Here is a 21269-nt window from a genome sequence, read left to right as displayed (position 1 = left end):
GAAAATGTACAGCCACAGTGGGGTTTATATCATGAGTAAAATAGTAATGTTTAAAAAGAAAGAAGCAGTAATATTGATATTGTTTCATATTAAACATTTTAACATTGTTTAGACATCACTTCCTAAAAACTCTAAGAATGGTTATGAGTGGATGTACTCAAATATGAAGAAATACTATTGCTTTTTTTATAATCACATATTCAGATTCAGTTTGTTACTATGGAATCACATATGATGTCATAAATTTGACATTCTAAATGCAAACCTAGGCAGAGCAACAGAAACATCAGGAAATGGAGCTGGGGAGAGGAAAACCTGCATAACAACAAAAGAAATTCAGGACTTAAAAGCAATGAGTCAAACATCTCTGAAACAGAAAAAGAAGGTGAGTGAATTGAATGTACTAGCATCTCGCCAAAGAGCTAAGGAAATGTAGACATCAACAAATGTAGATATCATTACCTCTGGGAATGTTCTGCAACAATTAAATCACTTCAGATAACGACTACTTGTGGAGTACAGGGAAGGAAAATAAAGAATATGAAGAATGGAGAAAAATGAGATTAAAGCATTCAGAATCAGTCAATCTAATAATTCAGCATTATTAAGCATATGCTCATATGTTAGTGGCAAAAGGTGAAAACACTGTTGCTATCTTTGAAGAATGCACAGCCTAGTAGGAAAGAGAATACATAAACAAAGTACAATTCGGTGCTCAGTAAAAGTATGTACAAAAGACACAGGCAACACGAAGGAATGTTTAACTCTGGGAACTTTTCCCAGGTCATGCTGAGCTGGGTTTTGAAGAACATAAGGAGAAGAGGAGGTTACAAGGAGATAGGGTGATACATAGGCAAATACAAGTGATTTAGCACAAGCAAACATAGAGATAAAAGTGTACCATGGAGGGCAAGTTGGAGGTAGACAGGATACACCATGAGGCTCCTGGTCTGTAAAACCAAGTGAATGAAGAGTGTACACAGAAATGAAGCATAATTAGATTAATCCTTTATAAATATCACTTTAAATAGATAGGGTCAATGGATCTAGAAGTTGGGAGGAGTTGGGGTTATGAAATCTAATCAAAAGTCTATAATTCTAAGAATTCAGGCCCATAATGATCTGAGATCTGGAACAAGGCAATGATAATAGGGATGGAGAAAAGGGATTGAGTTTTAAATATCTTTTGCAGTTATAAGTGACAGGATGTGGGGAGTGGCTGGTGACGATGTGGGGAGTGGCTGGAAGGATTTTAGGATCAGTTCCAGGACCACACAGCTCTGCCATTCTCTGCAGTCACAAACTCAATCATCCAACTAACACTGATGCAAAAAGAGTATTATGCATCAAACTGAGGGCTTCAGAGGGGAGGGGGGTGGGGGAATGGGACAGACTGGTGATGAGTAGTAAGGAGGGCACGTATTGCATGGTGCACTGGGTGTTATATGCAACTAATGAATCATCGAACCTTGCATCAGAAACCAGGGATGTACTGTATGGTGACTAACATAATATAATAAAAAAACATTTAAAAAAAAAGAGTATTATGCAGACTGCTCCCGAGCACATTGGTCTAAGCTAGAAGATGAGCTCTTAAACACAGAAATAACACTAATCTCGATCGCAATACAGCTACCGAATTAGCATGAAACAATACAAATAATGCTCCAATACGATGGTATTTCCTGCAATTGAAAATGAACATATTTGAATAGTGTCCATGACACAAATCATCTCCCTGTGCTCTCCTACAGTCTTCCCCATTAGTTTGTTCACAAGAAACCTCTTTTTACTCTAGCTTGAAAATATGTACAGAAGGCAGGACTGTCAATAGATCTGCACAGGATTAAGAACCTTGATTTTAAAAAACAGGCTATTATGGGTGAGGTTTAGATCCACAGAAGATTAGAGTTAGGGTTTATTAAGGAAACAAACAAAAGAAGTTTCAATTCTACACAGCCAAAGGAAAAGTTCCTTAAGTAGCAACCTTCAGAGTAGTAGAGAAAATAAGTTATTCTGTGTGAGCATGCCACATTTAAATCAAAGTCCTGCTGAGCTCTGGAAAATTCTCCCATAGCCTTTTGCCTGATATCATTTGTTTAAATGATAAATGCCTCATGCCTCAAATCTATAAACCAACAAATTTCTATATTAAAGATTGTTTACATAGTTCTCTGATATGTGTTATTTTTATTAACGTCTGTTAGAACAGAGGGAAAAATGTCTAAAATTTATATATATCTATATATATTTTATACTGGCAATGAGACAAATTCTAATTTTTATTCATCCTTTTATTCCCAAACTCAAGGTTTCTAATGCTCCTGAGATTAATTAATAAACATTCTTTGTTTCCATATTAAGAATGAGACTGGATCGAGGAACTCAAAAGACAGCCTAGACACAGACAAAAGAAAGGATTCTGAGAAATCAGGAGTTCGTCTGAGCACTCAGGTGAGCTGACCTCTTTTAGAGTTGGAGAGAGAATTAAGGAGCAGAAAGCATAACGGAAATTTAAGGGAACAGGAAAGTTCTGGGAGAGAAGACTGAGCTGCCAAGATTTCTATTAAGGGACACCTAATGTCCTCATGAAGAGGTTAAGGACAAACTAGGAGAAGTTGGTCCCTGCCTTCCCCACCAGTAGACAACCCCACCGCCATCTTCTCTGCTCAGCCTATGGGAGGAGACTGATCTTTGCGCAGATCAGGGAGGGGAGGGGAGTCTGGCCATCGCATTGACCATTTTCTGCACAATCTTTCAGATGAGGCGTGCAGTCAATCCGAATCACTTGCTGAGATGTTGCCCCATGCGAGGTCACTCGTCGTGTNNACGCTGCCTTTGTGCAGCTGAGGGAACAGTACCTCTTGGCCCCTGCCGCACAATACGTATTTATATTCACATGTGCCTGTTGTGGGAGCAGGGCCGGCAGATCACCATGATCAGGGTGAGCAGAGATCAAACTACTGATTTTGGAGGGGAACCACAGGCAATCTGGGTGAGGGGAAGGATACGGGGAATAGAAACTTCCACTTGCCTCTCCATAGTGTCTTCCAGTCTGATTCCTCCCAAAGGAAATGCTAGAGTGCTCTACTCCCCCTTAGGCCGCTGCTTGGGAGCCCTGATGCAGCCTCACTTAGATGCTAGCCGCCCATGTCTTTGTAATGTGCTCAAAAATGGTAAATGTGTCTTCTTAGCTTCAGCTAACAGGCTTAACCTTAAGGGAAGAAGTGGGCAAAAGATCAGAAAAATGGTCAACTCTACCATGTTCCATATAAGAAGAGTCACAGGTGAAAAAATACGAGACCAGATTTGTTTCTTAGTTTTGGATTCTCCTCCAGGTGGATCTCCACTTTTTGCTCATCACAGAATTTAGGATTGGGCCAGAGCTAGAATAGTACCTAAGGGTCAATGTTGAATTAAGGTCATATAGGACAGGGACCTTCTCATCGGGTTCTACTATGTTTAGCTTGAAATGGTTGTTCTGTAGGCATGTGCATGGCAGGAGTGGGTGGTGGGGTATTACACCCCTGGGTCTCTTCTTTCCTCCAAAGGGATCGCAGGAACTATCACTGCCAAAGACTGATTCTCGAGGGTACCTTGTGCGAAATCAGTGGTCCCGAACTTCACGAAGCCCATCCACCAGAGGTCCATCAATAGACGAACCCCGAAGCAAGAGCACCAGTCTTAAGGTAGAGATGGGAGATGAAATGAAGGAGAACATGATATAATAATGATGATAACGATAATAATAATAGTTAACATTTATTGATGCTTTCTATGTCCCAGGCCCTGTTCTATATACTTCACATGTTTTAGCTAATTCAGTCATCATTACAACAAACAAAAAAAACAAATCCATAAGCCTCATTCCACAGTTGAGAAAATTGAAACACAGAGTAACTTGCCTAAGATCTCATATTAATAACACTAATAGAGGTAGATTAAGACCCAGGGTCACTAAGTCTATAAGCTGTACACTTATTTAATGATTAAGCCCTTTGACTTCTCCTTCCTTTCTTCATTCATTCAACAATTATTTAATGAGTAATCAAGCCTTAGAAGACGGAATAGATCAATGTTTATAGCAGCAATGTCCATAACAGCCAAACTATGGAAAGAGCCCAGATGTCCATTGACAGATGAATGGATAAAGAAGATGTGGTATACATATATATAATGGAACACTACTCAGCCATCAAAAAAATAAAAAAGAAACTTGCCATTTGCAACAACGTGGATGGAACTAGAGGGTACTATGCTAAGTGAACTAAGTCAATCAGAGAGAAACAATTATCATATGATCTCACTTATATGTGAAATTAAAGAAACAAAACAGAGGATCATAGGGGAAGGGAGGGAAAAATAAAACAAGATGAAATCCAAGAGGGAGACAAACCATAAGAGACTCTTAATCACAGGAAACAAACTGAGGGTTGCTGAAGGGGAAGAGGGTGGGGGGATGGAGTAACTGGATGATGGACATTAAGGAGGGCATGTGATGTAATGAGCAGACTGATGAATCACTGAACTCTACCTATGAAACTAATAATACACTATATGTTAATTAATTGGGTTTAAGCTAAAAAAAAGAAGAAGAAGGGGTGGAAAAATCAACAAAGTAGAAAAATTGTTGAAAAGTGTTAGATTGTGTGGTGCTTTGGTCCCTTAATTAGGCCTGGCCCCATGAGAAGAAAATGCTAGTTTTGAAATTAAGTTTTTGGATGCACAGAGAGTGACAGACCTCACCACTGGGAGAACATGTATCTCTGTGAAAAGTGGCTCAATAGTCTAACCAAGAATATGCCTTTTGAAACATGTGAAACAATCACAAAATCTGAAATAATACATAGATGCCTAATAATTTATTGCACACCTTACTAAAGGCATTTTTCTCTAGAATCCTTCCTTTTTATAAAGGAAGATTCTCTCTCCAAATAAGCTCCACTGACAGAGTTCTGAAGGCAATGGGAAGATACTTGGTTCTCCAGTCTACCAACCTTCCCAGCAATCACTGAATTAATCACAGGGCAAATGTAGAAAGAGATACCTCCAGGTACTTTGTAGAGTCTGCTGGTGGGAGCATCTGGTCTAGTTGCTCATAGAGTTAACTGGAGGTCACAGATAAAGGCAGTGGTTAGCAATGACCTTTACTCAAGCCCTCCATCCTACCTGGAGGTCTCTGACTGAGCAAGCATAAGGGAAGCAAGCAACAGAACTTTGCAAACTACAGGCCAGCTGGGTTGGCTACCGGCAAGGAAGAAGATCTGTCAACTCCAGGGGGAAAAAAAGTGCGAAGTGCTGATGGGAGAAGGTAGGGGAAAATAAAAGCAGTCTATCTCTGTGTTCATGTAACAGAAATATCCAATAACTGGGGCCCTGAAACATCCGAGCCCCTTCAAGCCCTGCTGAAAGGAGCTAGGATGAACCAGGATCCAACTAAGGGCTAAGAATGGAACAGAGGGAAGGGGAAGGCTTCTTGACTCCTGCCAAGCAGAGATGGGGACAGGTGAGCATCTAACTCAGACTTCCGCTTTCTTGCTCCAGCTCCCCAGTAGCTCCACGACCTCCCGGACTTCATCCACCTCCCCCAGCCAGCAAGATTCCCTGAAGCAGCTGCCAGAGGAGCCCTCGCCGCCCACGCCGCCTATGCCTCCCACTCCACCCATGCCTCTCGACTCGCGTCCTCCCACCCCCCCGGAGCCCCATAGCTCTTCCCGGCGCAGCACCAAGATGCATGAGAATCCCGAAGCCTGGGCTCACGGCATCGTGCGGGACATCAGGGACTCCCGGGACTCCACGCAGCTGCGGGATTATCCGCGCACGCCCCCCACCGAATGGAAGTCATACGCCCAGCGCAGATCCACCTACTCCTCCCAGCTAGACCGGGACTGTCTGTCGGAACTGCCCAGGCAGCATCATCAACGGGAGGAAGAGGAGGACGAGGACGAAGCCTACTGGGCCTCAGTGAAAACTCTCTATGAGAAGATCCCGAGCTGCTCCCGCCCCCGACCGGTGAGCAGGGCCCACCCATCTGGTACTGGAGACTCCCCTCCTGGCAACCCTCCAAACCTGAGTGTCCCCCAGCCTCCCCTCTCTACAGTGTGTAGGGAAGTCCTGCCCAGACCCCTGCTTCTCCCCTACCCCTGCAACCTCAGGAGTTGGGAGGGAATCCCAGCCCTTGGCTGTCTCCAGCATCCCAGCGCCCCAAAGCGAGGCCTAGCTGTTTTCTTCCCTCCTTGCCCTGGCATGAGCCCCTTTCCAGAGTCCTTCCCTCTGTGTGACTGACCTTCCTGCCATTGGCGCCCCTCTCTGCAGCCCAAACCCAAGAATGCCATCACCATCGCTGTGTCATCCCGGGCGCTTTTCAACATGGTGGACGGCAGGAAAATCTATGAGGAAGAGGGTCTAGAAAAGTACATGGAATATCAGCTCAACAACGAAAATGTCATCCTGACCCCAGGGCCCGCATTCCGCTTTGTTAAGGTACCCTGCAAAACTGTGTTTGGAAGGTCAGGACCCTGGATGGAGAGGGAAGGACCCAGGCAGGCCCTTGGGATCTCAACCAGTTTCCCTTATAATTCCTGGTCCCCCGTTGTAATTCTTGCCCTTTTCGAGTTGACCCCAGGTCAGCTTACACTTCCAAAAAGGCTCCTAGACTGGTGAGGAAGGGCCTCCAGTTCTAGATTTGGGATGTTGAGAAGGCCCTCAGTGGAGTTCTAATCAAGACACCTGTAAGAAAAAACCTTTGTTCCCTTCCTAGGAGTGGTAACCAGAAGCAATAATGAGTTTACAATCCCAGCAGTAGAAACAAAAGCCTCATTAAAATGAGATGAAATTCACTTTAGCTGCTTTTGCCTCAAACATAACATACTAAGAAAATCAAGATGATCTTGGTTGGCTCTTGGGGGGGGGCATGATTTTAATACAATAAGTAAGGTTCTCTGAACTTACACTGAAATGTATAGCACTTGTAACACTGATCCCCTATATAACTTATACAAATGTTACACAATAACATCATAACCAGCCAGAAAAAATGACAACTACAAGTTGTGAGTAGAAAGTACTTATGGAGCATGGTAGAAGCATGGGTGGAAACCACTAACCTAAAGACTCATGTTTAAAAAATAGACAAAGTGAGTTGGTAGCACATATCCTAAAATTGGAACAATACAGAAACCATTAGCATGGCTCCTATGCAAGGATAACATGCTAACTTATGAAGCATTCTATAGTCTATATTTTCATAATAAATAATAATCACCAGATGATCAAGAAAAGAAAAGCAGATTTCAGGAATTAAAAAAAAAAAATTGACAGGGCCTGAAAGGGTTAGCCTGATCCTTCTCTCTACCTACCCCAAAGAGAGAATTCTAGGAAACCAAATATTGTAACAATTTTCAACAAACGTTACCTATCTATTCAGCAAACACTAACTGAGGTCCTGTATATAAGAGGCTGAAAATAGAGAAATGAATGGCATAACCCTGCCTTAAAGGAGCCATAATCTCTTAGTGAAGAGTCTTCAGAGTTTGAATTTGACACCAATGATATCCTTTCTCTCCAGACTCCAGACTCCAATGGCCACCTTGCCTGGCCCTCTTTACATGCACTCATGTTTGTAACCTGCAGGCACTGCAGCATGTCAATGCTAGACTCCGTGAGCTGTATCCTAATGAACAGGACTTATTTGATATTGTACTGATGACTAATAACCATGCCCAAGTGGGAGTGCGGCTTATAAACAGCGTCAATCACTACGGTAAGTAAAATAAATACCATGTGGAAGAACAGCTTGCTGCTCTGAGAGAGAGAAGCCATGTTATTTTGCTAACTGTAGCCTAACTAATGCAGTGTCTTTGATACTGACACCCCCTTCTGCGTGAGGAATGTTTATTTGCCTATGTCAGAGAAAGAGAGGCCATGTTCATTTTTAACTTTAGCACAGAGTTGGGCCCAAAGCTCTGGACTTAACTTGTCAAGTGCGAATTTCAAAGTCTTAATCCCAGCTCCTGCAATATATTTCTCTGTTTTATGTTTTTCACTTCTGAACTTGACTTCAAGGAGCCATCAACCCAGAGGCTTTCTCTGTATGATCAAACTTCTTGCTCACCACAGATCTGGGTTTAAGGTTTATGGGTTTTCACCTTTCCTTTCCACTCTTACAATCTGATTCTCCCTGACTGCTCTCCCCACACATCAAATCCATACCCATGTCAGCAAAATTGTCTTTGTTCCTTTACATGGAAATTTTGACTAACTCTAGTCTCCTCATAGCATTTCCATCAGTGTGTTGGATTCTTTAAGAGAAAATCCCCAGTTTCCTGCTATGGAATTACCTGACTTGTTATTTAGGGACCTTTTGACCATTTTCTAAGTGACCTATCCAGGCTTATGGTTATGTCGAGTCAAAGTAAGGTTGAACTTTGGCATATTTAAATTCAAGGTTTAAAGTGGACGTAATTATAAATAATCAAGACGTATTACAACTTATGAGTTTTACATTATCCTAATTATAAGGCTGATATCTGAGGCGTGCCTGGTGGCTCAGTCAGTTAGGCACCTGCCTTTGGCTCAGGTCACGATCCCAGGGTCCTGGCTGAGTCCTGCATCAGGCTCCCTGCTCAGCGGGGAGCCTGCTTCTCCCTCTCCCTCTGCCACACCCTGTGCTTGTGCTCTCTCACTCTCTCTGTCAAATAAATAAATAAAATCTTTTAAAATTAAAAAAAGGCTGATGTCTGAGACATAGTTTAAAAAATGTTTGCCTTTCAAAAAAAGCAGCTTTCATAGTGTTATGACATGGAAAGAGAACACAGATAAAAGGTTTAGCATACATGAGTAGCATAATCACTCAGTATACAGTAGTGATTATTTTTTACAACATACGATCTTGCACAATTTAGTAGGTGACTTAGGCCTATCTATCCCTCACCAAACTGAGCCCAACAAGGCTAGTAGCGTTACGGAAGCAGAGTTATCTACCCATCAATACTGCTAATGAGTTTGACTGAGCTCCTTCTTCTCATGCAGCCTTATTCATGAACTAACAGCCTTTCACCTGGAAGAGTTAGTTAGTTACTTCCCTTCTCTGGGTGTTGAAGGCAATTTGTATCTTCTGCTGCTATGGCCTATTAAATTATCATTCTCTGTTTTACATGCCTGGCTGCTCAGTGAACTGTCATCTCCTTAAGGACAATGATGTTTTGTTTCTGAAGTCCCCAGTGCCACCAAGTAATTTCTGATCATTACATTAATATTATTTAAGGATTTGTAGAATACACTTTTGTGCCATTTATGCCCAATTTTGGCTTAAGTGAAAAATGTCCAATTTTGGCTTAAGTGAAAAACTAAGAGTATTTCCCTAATATCATAACAAACACTTCCACCTCAATTGTTGATGAACCCTATCTACTCTGTGGGTCCATACAGATGAAAAACAACTGATAAGCCTCAAAATTCTGCTTTATATCGTGTGCAGCTACCCAATTTATTATGTATCTAAAAACACTTCGAATGGGCAATACACTATCTTATATGCATAATGTTATACTTTATTTAACTGTTCTCAAATCGTTAAACAGTGTTCTGCTTTTATAAAAAATCCTGAACTGAGCCCTTTTCACATAAATCTTTATCAGAGTTTCAGATTATTCCCTTAGAATGAACTAAAAAAATTTCAAAAGGTATAAACCAATTAGATTTCTTGATACATGTTGTCAAATTACTTTCTAGATAGCTTGTACCAATTTATACTTTCATCTAAAGTGGAAATGGGTGCCTATTTTACAAACGTTTCACCAATATCTAGCACTTGTTTTTAATTGTTGATTTGGAAGACATTTAATGGTATTTTAATATTTAGTCTCCTAAATAATTACATTTAAAATTTCAAGTCAAGGGACAGCTGGTTGGCTCGGTCAGTCAGGCGCCCGGCTCTTGGTTTGGGCTCAGGTCATGATCTCAGGGTCCTGGGATCAAGCCCTGACTCAAGCAGGGAGTCTGCCTGAGAATTCTCTCTCCCTTCCCCTCTGCCCCTACAGCCCCCATTAATGGTTGCTTTCTCTCTCTTTCAAATAAATAAATCTTTAAAAACAAACAAATAAATAAATAAAAATTCAAGTCAAGAAAGGGACAATTTCACACCTGTTTTTGGAAAACAGTTTACATCCTAGCACTGCTTGTCATTACTATTACATTGTTCCTGAAGAAATACAGAAATGGTACTTAAAATAGAGCCACACATTAACTATCTCTTTCAACAAGTGAAGAGCCTATGTTTGAAGAAAAAGTACTCTGTCTAGTCTAGACAAGAGTCAATGTGAATCAGTGGGCTTAGACAAGTCTTTATGTCTCAGTTTCCTTTTCTGCAATGATGATAATAATGCTTATCACACAATTGTGAGAGCAAATTGGCAAGGTCTATATGGACATACTTAATAAATTATCATGCACCAAACATATCCACTATTATATACAATAGCTTTTTTTATATATAACATAACGATTTTCCAATATTAGTGCTACAAAGGTAATTCTAAAACCTCAAGAGGCACTCAATTATTCTTAAGATAACTTTGATTTACATCTACAGTAAGTATATTGTCTTTAGTCTCTGACATAACAAAGTCTTTCTTGCCCAATAATAGGCTTACTAATTGACCGCTTCTGTCTGACTGGTGGAAAAAGCCCTATTGGCTATTTGAAGGCATATCTTACCAACTTGTATCTTTCTGCAGATTCCGAAAAAGTACAAGAAGCAATACAAGAAGGTATTCATTTGGTTTTATCCTTCAAGTTAATAAAGAGGTTTGCACTAATGTTGACTTTCATTGGACTTCGTATACGATTATGTGGCTTATGTCCTTGTTAAATTTTCTGCTAAGTTGTTTCCACAAGTAGCAGCCCCTAAATCTGTCTTTTAGAGCTCTGACCTTCGCGGAGGTGGACATTCTCAGTGACTGGCCTACAACCCATTTTACACTTTCCCATCCATTACAGAAATGGAGGCAGTTGTGTAAACAACTGTTTTGAGATATGTGGTTACAAAGAGCAATTGAGTCATGAAGTTAGCTAGAAAAAAAAAATCTTGCAAGGTCTGGGAGGACCTTTTTTTCCTTTTTTTAATCATTAAAATGGTAGAGGAAACTGATGCTCCTGAGAAGAGTATTAATATATCTCCATGGTCTGCCAGGGATCGCATCTGCAACAATGTTTGATGGCGCCAAAGACATGGCTTACTGTGACACACAGCTCCGCGTGGCCTTTGATGGGGATGCCGTCCTCTTCTCTGACGAATCTGAACATATTGCCAAGGAGCATGGGCTGGACAAATTCTTTCAGCATGAAACACTATTTGAGAATAAGCCTCTTGCTCAGGTAGGTTCAGTGAGTTCTAATTAATTTTTATCTACTTATTTTCCAACATATAGATATACATATTTTAAATTATTTTAAGCAGGTAACTCTTCATTTCTTATCCTTTATACTCTTCCCCCTTTTATGAACTCCTCCTTTTGAAACATCTGCTGCCCGCTTAGGTTTTTTGTTTGTTTGTTTGTTCTGTTTTGTTTTGTTTTAACATCCTTTTATCTATCCTTTTTGGAAGTGTTTCTATGCTCTTCTCATGATAATGAGTTCACCTCCAAATTACAAGTAACAGAGGCAATATGGCTTACCAGTAAGCTATTTCTATATAATAAGTACTCAGAGTAGTAGAGTGATTTCCAATTTTTCAGTAAACATTTGTGGACCTCTCTGCAAACTCACTAACGGCATTACTTAATTGAGAAAATCTGCACAAATGAGAGCTCAAATTGAATCAAAATAATGAGCCTCAAACAAGTGCAAGCTATGAACACCTAATCAAAATGAAACTGAATATTTAGGGTTTTTGGAATCAATCCATGAACTGAAGTGTTAAAGTCACAGTGTGAAATAAACAAAACTTACAACTTCTGAACCAAAGGAAATCTGAAACACCAAAATATTCTCCAAACTGAATCTGAACTGATTATTTAGTTTTAATCTAAGAACTTTATGGAAGAATTGGTCTTTTTTTCTCAGCTCCTCTTGAACTTAAGATAAACTTAAATGTTGTTATTTTTATTACACTCATAAGAGTATAAATAGACTAACTGAAAGCTGAAAAGTTTCACTAACTCACCTCATGTTACAGCAAATGATATTTAAGCTGTGTGTGTGTGTGTGTGTTTTAATCAGAACTGTTGAGGTATAATTTATATATAGTAAAATTAATTATTTTTAGTGGAAGCTTCTGAGTTTTGACAAATGTATACAGTTATGAAACCATGACCAAACTCAAAATACTTATTATCCTCACAAAATTCCCCCATGCCTCTTTGTAGCCATCCTACCCTGCTATCTCTAGGATCTATCCACTACTAATCTGATTTCTGTCCCTATAGTTTTGCCTTTTTCGGATGTCACATAAATGGAACCACACAGGATACAGTCTTTTGAATTTGACTTCTTTTATTTAGCATTTGAAATACATCCATGTCATTCCATGTAATAGTGGTGTCTGTTCCTTTTTATTATTGAGTACTAGTCTCTTCTTTGGATGTACCACATTTTCTTTATCCATTTACCTGTTGGAGGATATTTAGGTTGTTTCCAATTTTCAGCATTTATAAGTAAAGCCGCTTTAAGCATTTGCATACAGGGTTCTGTGTAAACTTAAGATCTGATTTCTCTTTATAAATACTTAGGAGTAGGATCACTAGGTCATATGGTATATGTCCCACTAGGTCATATATTTAATTTTATTAGATACTTACAAAGTATTTTCCAAAGTGACCAGACTGCTTTGCATTCCCAATAGCACTATATGTGAGATTTTGTTGCTCTGTATTTTGTACTGGTAAGTTGTTTTTTGTTTGCTTCTTTTAAGTTGTTCTAGTGGTTATATAATGGTAATATTGTGGTTCAAATGTGCATTTCTCTAATGACAAATGATATTGAACATGTTATCAGTTATTTATCTGCCATCATTTGTACTCCTTGGCAAATATATCTGTTCAAATTTCTTGCTCATTTGTATTGGGTTTGTTTATTATTGAAGTTTGAGAGTTCTTAACATATTCTGGATAGAAGTCCTTTATCAGATGTGTTTTGCAAATATTTTCTCTCAGGCTCAAGATGAGCATGTCTTTTTATTCTTTTTATATCTTCAGTGTCTTTTGATGAACAGAAACATAATTTTGATGAAGTTCAATTTATCAGTTCTTTTATGAATTGTGTTTTTAATGTCACATCTAAAAACTGTCAAAGTCACATAAATTTCCTATGTTTTTGTACAAAATTTTATAATATCAGGGTTTTTTAAGGATTATGACCTATTTTGAATTAATTTTTGTATTTTTGCAGAGTATTGGTCAAGTTCACTTTTACTGCTTACGGATATCCTAATTGTTCCAGTGTTATTTGTGGAAAAGACTGGCTTTCTATTCCTTTAATATGCTTTTACCAATATCACACTGTCTTGATTAGTGCAGTTCTATAATAAGTCTTGAGATCAGGGTAGTGTGAGTTCTTCAAATTTGTTATTTTTCAAAATTCTTTGGGATATTCTGATTCTTTTGCATTTTTATACAGATTTAACAACTAGCTATGCATTCCTCGAAAAAAAAAAAATCCTGCTGGAATTTTGATTATGATTGTGTTGAATTTTTAGCTTAATCTTGGGGAGGGGGACTTCTTAATATCAAGTCTTTCAGTCCATGGACATGATATATTCTCCATTTATTCAGGTCATCTTTGATTTTTTTCATCAGTGTTTCGAATGTTTTTGTCTACAGATATCACACATACTTTGTTAGATTTCTACCTAAGTATTTTATAATTTTTTGGTACTATTGTGAATGATATTTTAAAATTTTTATTTCCAATCTGTTTGTTGCAAATATACAGAAATACGGCTGGTTTTTGCATATTGACTTTGTATATTACAACTTTGTTAAATTCACTAGTTAGTATGGTAAAATTTTTGTAGATTATTTGAAATTTTCTCCAAAGACAATGCTATGAATAAAAACACTTTTATTTCTGTGTTTCCATTCTGTATGTCTTTTAATTATCTTTCTTGCCTTATTACCTTTGCTAGTACATCCAGTACAGTATTCAACAAGAGTGATAAGAGGGCACATCCTTGCCTTGTCCCTGATCTTCAGGGCAGATCATTCACTCTTTGACTCCTAAGTATACAGAGAGAATATATTTTGTATGATTTCAGTTCTTTAAATTTGTTGAGGAGTGTTTTATTCCCAGAATATGGCCTATCATGGTGAATGTTTCATGCGTACTTGAGAAGAATGTTGATTCTGTGTTGTTGAGTAGTCAAAAATGTCCATTAGCTTAAGTTGACAGTGTACTAGTCAGGTAATACTGCCCAGGTTTTCCACATTGTCAATGATTTTCTATCTATTTCTGTCCACTACTGAGGAGGCAGTGTTGAAGTCTTCAAGTATATTTTGAGGATTAATCTATTTCTCCTTTCAATTATATGCATCTTGCTTCATGTATTTTTAATCTCTTTTGCTTACTGCCCGAAAATTTAGGATTGTTATATCTTCTTGGTGAAATAATCCCTTTTCATTATGTAATGTCTCTCTGATAGTCATATAACCACTCCAGCTTTTTGCTTTTTGTTTGTTTTGTGGACACGTGTTTGTATTGTATAACTTTTCTATAGTTTTTACTTTTAACCTATTATGTTTTTACATTTAGATTGTTTCTATATTTAAATTGGCTTTCTTGCAGATTATGTAGATTGAGATAGATAGATAGATAGATAGATAGATAGATATCATGTTTTTTGGTACAATCTGACAATCCTGTGTTTCATTGCTATTTTTAGACCATTTACGTTTAATGTGATCATTACTCTGGTTGGATTGAAATCTATCATCCTTCTACTTTTTTCTATATGTTCCATCTGTTGTTTGTCTTTCCTTCTCTTTCTTTTTGCTTTTGTATTTATTGTATGTATTATATGTCTCCAGGATTCCATTTTATCTCCACTATTGACTTATGACTCATTTTAAATTTTTCTGTGATTATGCTAGGATTGACAACATACAACTTTAAGTAATCACAGTCTACTCTCAAACAATATAACGACACATCATGTATAGTGTAAGAATCTTACAACAGTATATTCTCAATCCCTTCCTCTCACGTTTTGTACTATTGTCACACATTTTATTTTCACCTATGCTATCAACTCATAATACTTTGTTATTATTTTTTATTTGATTAATCAATTATATATAGAATGAATATGGCTAAGATAAAAAATATGTCTTTTGTATTCATCTTCATTTTAACCATTTCCAGGAATCTTGATTTCTTTGTGTAAATCCAGCTTTCTCCCTGGTATCATAATCAGTTTGCCAGAAAGCCATTTTTTAACACTGCATGTACAACTGATATGCTATTACCAAAAGCTCTGCTTTTCTTTGCTTGAAAAACTCCTTATTCTCCATTTTTGAAAATATTTTGACTGGATATAGTTTTCTGCATTTACCATATTTTTCTTTCAGCACTTTGAAAATACCCATTCATTATTTTCTGACTTCCATAACAGTCTCCAATCCCACTTCCTGTGGTGGAGGGGTTTTTCTTTCCCTTTCCCCCATAGCGGTGGATCTTTACCTGTGCCCTAGGGGTAACAGTGTTTGAAGCCCTTCTTCTGGCAGTGTGAGACTTTTGTTACTTAGGAAACATGAAGCAAGGTGGAGTTTTAGGCTTTTCTCAAAGTGGTAACTGCCCTTGTCCTCCAAACCTGCACTACCAAGGACTGCTTTCTCTCATTACCCATCCTGCCTACAGTCTTTCTCATAAGCAACTAGTAAAGTCCATGAAAAAAAGCATGTAAGAGAGCATTTCCTGGGTCTGTGACTTTCAGGGCTTCTTTGTTCTCTCATTAGTCCACATTTGTCCTTTAGCAATATTGTTTTTTTTTAATTATCTCAATTTTTCATACTTGCTTATATATGGTGTCTGGTATGTTGTCCTCCATTGCTTTGCCAAAGATGTGCCAGTTCTTGAATTCCCTATGTTGTTAAAGAGAACCTTAGATTTTTCCCTTAGACTTTTTTTCTTTACATTTCATGTTAGTCTGTTGTCCTGTTACCTCAGCTCTCTAATGGGTTCAATAAATGTTATCATTTTTTTTTTAGATTATCTGGGTTTTTCTTGTTGTTAAGATAGGAATATCATCTGTCTTTCCAACTTTCTACATCCTAGGCAGATTCTTAATGTTTTAAGTCATACAGCTTCTCAGGAAAGTATTTTTTTAGTAACTTTACCTCAAATTTCTATATTTTTATTGACAAATTATATACCTGTACTACTGTACAAATGTCTAAATTATAAAACAAACCCAAAAATAGGAATACGGAAGGATGATGTGGATACCTGTTTTGAATATGGTGACATAAACGGACTGGTCCCTATTTATTCCCTCTGGAAACTACTCAAAAGCAGTAAGGAGAACTGTATTCCTCTGTGTTTCAAAGCCAAACTAGTCATGAGTTGGGTGACTCCTGCCAACAGTCACTATCCCCACTTTGCTATTGTTGCCAAAAAAAAAAAAAAAAAAGTTAATGGTTTTTTCACACATATATAGATAGATATAGAGATCTTTCACCATTAGAAAGTGAATTTTACTTGTTTTTTTTCCCCAATATACACTGCCTCAGAGAAACCGTGATCTAAATAATGTACAGACCTAAACAGACAAATGATTATCTAAATAAGCCATGTTTATTAAAAAACAGTTTGTTTCCAGGACAGCAGAGAAGAAGGGATCTTTTGAATTATGAAATCAAATCAGCCTTAGAATATTAACCTTGACCTTTGCCATAAAACCTCTAATTGTTCCAAGGAAAACCAATCTGTTTCAGTGATGAGTAACAAAAACAGAACCAGCACAGAATATAAGCAAAGATACTGAGAAAAAGACAAAGAAGGGTAAAATCTAATAAGAGACACGGATCTTTCACTAGAAATAATAGCCAAAGTATAGGTAAAAATTGTGCCTAAACTTGAACTTTTAAAAACTTAATAAAGCAAGTCAGGGTCATAAAGTAGAAATGTAAGAATCAGGGGACAGATAGTAAAAAGTTAAATGGTAGAACTCTGGAAATTAGTAGAATTGAAAAATAAGATCTTAGAGAGAAAATGACAGAAAATAGATCAGAGGTAAAGAAAATCCAACATACATATAACTGAAATCCCTGAAGAAAAATACTGACATTATGTTCTGAGTGGAGAAGGAGAGGGTTATGTGTGGTAAATACAAAGATGCAAATGTATATAAAAATATAAACCAGAAAACATGTTAAATTATCAAAGATTTTAATGCATACATTAAAGTATTAAAATAAATCGAACAAAATGATCATCATCAAGATGTGCCCTAATAAAATTTTTTGACATCAAAGATGAAGTAGCAATTCTTTGGGCAGCCTGCACATATGAGTGGGGTAAAAATAAGCTGTCCTCAGTCTTTTCCATAGCAGCACTCAATAGCAAAAGACAGTGGAGCACAACATATAAAAAATCTAAGAAAATGGAAAGAAAATAATCACAGATTCTGTATCCAGCTAAAACTTCATTCAGGTAAAAAGAAAACAGATCAGTTGAGAATATCAAGGATTGTTATTTCCATAAGATTTTCTTGAGAAAACTAGAAGATAACATTTTGGCCAACATGTAGATGACTAGAAACACAAAGGGACAAATAAGCACAGAATATATTTAATCACAGATCTAAAACTAAAACAATTGTAGAGAATAGGGTGGTAGAAAAGAAAGCACACATTATGTGTCCTAACAATGTAGAAATTATATAACTAATGAAAACTGGAAAATGTGGAGGAAAAAGACCTAAGGAAGAGTAAGTATGTTGATATCTTCAGTTATAATAGGTGATCAAAGGATAAGATGTAAATCTAATAAACAGAAATAAAAGAATCTTTAATAATGAAAATTTAAACATTTAGAAAGAGGAAACAAGTAAAATTGGATGGTTGCAGAAGAAATCGAGGATAAGAGAGAGGTGAAAAAGTACTGTAATTTCATTTTTCTCACTGTAAAAAAATAATAGATCCTGGATTTTTAAAAAAAAAGAACCAACAGTACTATAAAAAGTTATACTCACACAGGTAACCAATAGAAAGAAATAATACAAACCTTCCTAAATCTTAAACGAAGCACACATACAGACATGCACAAAGGAAAAAAAAAAACAAAACACCCAATGAACAATCTTTTAAAATCTTTAAACAAGGAAAATGCAATAAAAATCATAAGAAAGAACCATTATCACATATATTTGTAATACCAATAAATACAAGTGGCCTAAAACTCAACTTTGTTTAAAAATTAAGACTTCCAGGTTGGAACACATAGCAGAATCCAAATCTTGCTCTATTCCAGAGAAACAGCTAAAATTAAGTGTTCAGAAAGGTTGACGATAAAAGTAAGTGTGAAGATACACACAGGTAATTGTAAATATAAGACAAGGTTAGAGTCAAGCCACGAAGGCAGCAAACTAGATAAAGGAGTATACTTCATAATATTAAAATGTGCAATTCACAAAAAGAAAACTAAAATAGTTCTTTTGGTGATTAACCAAACTTTCTTCAGAGTATTCCATTTTGCCATGGACAATTTATGTCTGTTGCCCTTTTACTTTTTATAGAAACTTTCACTCTTAAAACATCAATGTTTAAGTAATAAATTATATGATCATCTTACATTTATTCTGGGAATGGCAAGGATAGTTCCATACAAGGAAATAGGCTCACATAAATGCAAGGAGTTTCAGGACTGTTCCATTGGCCTTAGAATACCGCAGGTCTAATGCAGTACTATAACCTTTTATAAGCTCTTATAAGCCTCTGTTTTTTCAGCATTCACCTCCTTCAGCTCACTCGATCACAGCTGTGACATATGTTCCTTTTACAGGGTCCCTTAAAAGGCTTTCTGGAAGATTTAGGCAGACTGCAAAAGAAGTTTTATGCCAAAGACGAACGGTTACTTTGCCCTATCAGGACCTACCTGGTTACAGCCAGGAGTGCAGCCAGTTCAGGCGCCCGCGTGCTGAAAACACTTCGCCGCTGGGGTCTAGAGATAGACGAAGCTCTTTTCCTTGCTGGAGCCCCCAAAGGTCCCATTTTGGTGAAGATAAGGCCCCACATTTTCTTTGATGATCACATGTTCCACATTGAAGGCGCGCAGAAGCTCGGCACCATCACAGCTCATGTACCTTATGGCATTAATCAAAAAATGAACAATTAGGGATGGGGAGGAGAAATAAAGCAGTAAGTCCGGTATTACAGAAGCCACTTCTTGTGGATCTCTAGGGTAATTAGATAGGTATTTCAGAAGATTGGACCAGAACTTAGTTCATTTGGAAAGGTTTCCTCTTGATTTTTTTGAAAATATTTTGAACCCTCAAGTTAATTTCAAGCTACTTCTCTTTGAGCTGTCAGTGCTGTTGAACACCACTGCACCTACCCTTGTGTGTAACTCATACTGATGACTCTTTAGGATAAGCTTAGAACTTGAATGTTTGAACGCTGAAGGGGCTATAGCCTAGTTAGTTTTGCAAAGCATTGCTCATTTTTGGATGTTAGTAGATAAAATGAATTGATAACCATCATCATTGTAGAATATTGGTCTTCAAACAAGGACAGAGTAGGGTTAAACACTCTTCGAAATTAGAGCTTTTTATTCTGTTGCATCTGTGACCAGCTTTTTAATCAATGCAAAATTAAAAGGTCACTCCACCTACATGAGTATACCAATTCTGACATCACTCATTCAGAAATAAATCAGCAGGTTATTCAGATAGGGCACTTTCCTTCTAAGATGAGCTCCAGACAGAAGCTCCTGGCAAAGCTTCTTCGAAGCTTACCTGGTGGGGGCATTGCCTCTGGACCACAAGGCTTCATATTTGAAGTCTCTGGCTCTGGGCCTGGAAGGTAGATCCAATGTTTACATGGAAAAAATGTCTTGGCTACCACTTCAAAATGTAACATGAAGTGTAGTATCCTAGCCTTTCACTGTTACCATTCTTTTGTTATTTTTATTTGTTTTCAAGAAACACTGACTGGTTTTTAACAATAATCTACTGCATAATAGGCACAGTGAGCTGGTTATTTTCATGCCACCTCATTTTCTTACAAACCAAGTGTTTGTAACAGAATAATATTATTACCCTCATTTTTATCAATGAAGAAAGATTCACAAAGAAAAAGTAGCTTGTCCAGTAATGTGCAGCTAATAAATGGTAGAACTAAAATTCAAAATCAGGTCTTACTTCAAAAGCTATATTCTGTCTATTTTCTCTGTGTTATATAGCCTTCCACATCAAGCTGTTTTTATTAATTCCATGGCCATAGGACCCATCCTGAATAGATTAGTCATTCCATTAAGTTCTAGGCTTAAAGTACACAGCAGTTACATAGCAGATCTGGGGATTTCCCTCCTCCTCCCCTCTTCATGCCCTCTCTTGTTCCTTCTACCCCCACCTCTTTCTCTAGTGCACCCATATACATACTCCACCCCACCTCTAGTTAAAGAAGACTGCTGCTGACATATAGCTTTCGCTCTGCTGCTTAATTTGATGTAAGCTAGTCCAAAATATATCCGTCAAGACACTCATTAAGTACCTACTGTTTTCTATACATTCTCTAGTATGAGGACCACAAAAGAAACTCAGACATAATCCCATCCTTTAGGAAATTTAAAACCTCGAACAATCCAGTAGAGTAAGTCAGTCAAGGATGCAAACTGATATAGTCAACACTAGATGGCCGTTTGTCCTCTGTGCCAAGCGAGGGTCACACAGGAAGTTGAGGCAGAGATCTACATGGGCTGGAAGTGGTCAGACAAGAGAACTGAGGTGAATTTTGAAGGATGGAGAAAATACGGATAGATTGTAAAAGAAAGAGGAAACAGATATGCTCCGGGATCAGTGAGTTTGAGAGGCAGCTTCAAATTACAGAAAGGGTGGAATAAAGCCCCATCCCTAGTGATTTCTGCTCTGGTGCCTTGTGGAACCCCCAGGGACAGCTCTCCTTCCCACCTGTGAGCTCCATCTCCAACACTCACATGAAACCTTCTTCTGGCATTCTAACCCTCTTCTATTTGTAATGTGACTGTTCACTGCATGTTACATCCTTCCCAAGAGAGTTTATCAAAATAATCTAGGGAGTTTATTTCAAACTATACAGGGT

General features: G+C 37.8%; 1 protein-coding gene and 1 non-coding gene across 6 annotated transcripts; both read left to right on the top strand.

The window, feature by feature from the left end:
* Nucleotides 1–352: 352 nt before the first annotated feature.
* NT5C1B (5'-nucleotidase, cytosolic IB) lies at nt 353–19326 on the top strand. Of its 5 annotated transcripts, none has more exons than XM_040622911.1 (10): nt 353–385; nt 2365–2453; nt 2812–2944; nt 3552–3689; nt 5545–6012; nt 6316–6483; nt 7633–7762; nt 10647–10769; nt 11192–11376; nt 18994–19326. In XM_040622911.1, the coding sequence occupies exons 1-10, from the start codon at nt 353–355 to the stop codon at nt 19324–19326; spliced, it is 1800 nt and encodes a 599-aa protein (XP_040478845.1). The 5 variants fall into 5 exon arrangements, with proteins under 5 accessions (XP_040478845.1, XP_008698623.2, XP_040478844.1 ...); XM_008700401.2 differs by having other exon boundaries at nt 2365–2454; nt 2762–2944; XM_040622910.1 differs by having other exon boundaries at nt 2365–2454; nt 2762–2944; nt 3552–3693; nt 5543–6012.
* Nucleotides 7137–7239, top strand: LOC121101135. The gene has a single exon (XR_005833080.1). It is a non-coding gene; the product is annotated as a U6 spliceosomal RNA (small nuclear RNA).
* Nucleotides 19327–21269: the final 1943 nt, after the last annotated feature.

The sequence above is a fragment of the Ursus maritimus genome, unplaced genomic scaffold (genome assembly GCF_017311325.1).
Source record: "Ursus maritimus isolate PB19 unplaced genomic scaffold, ASM1731132v1 scaffold_6, whole genome shotgun sequence".
Classification (NCBI taxonomy): domain Eukaryota; kingdom Metazoa; phylum Chordata; class Mammalia; order Carnivora; family Ursidae; genus Ursus; species Ursus maritimus.
The sequence above is the reverse complement of the archived record's forward strand: the minus strand, read 5'-3'. Positions and strand labels throughout refer to the sequence as shown.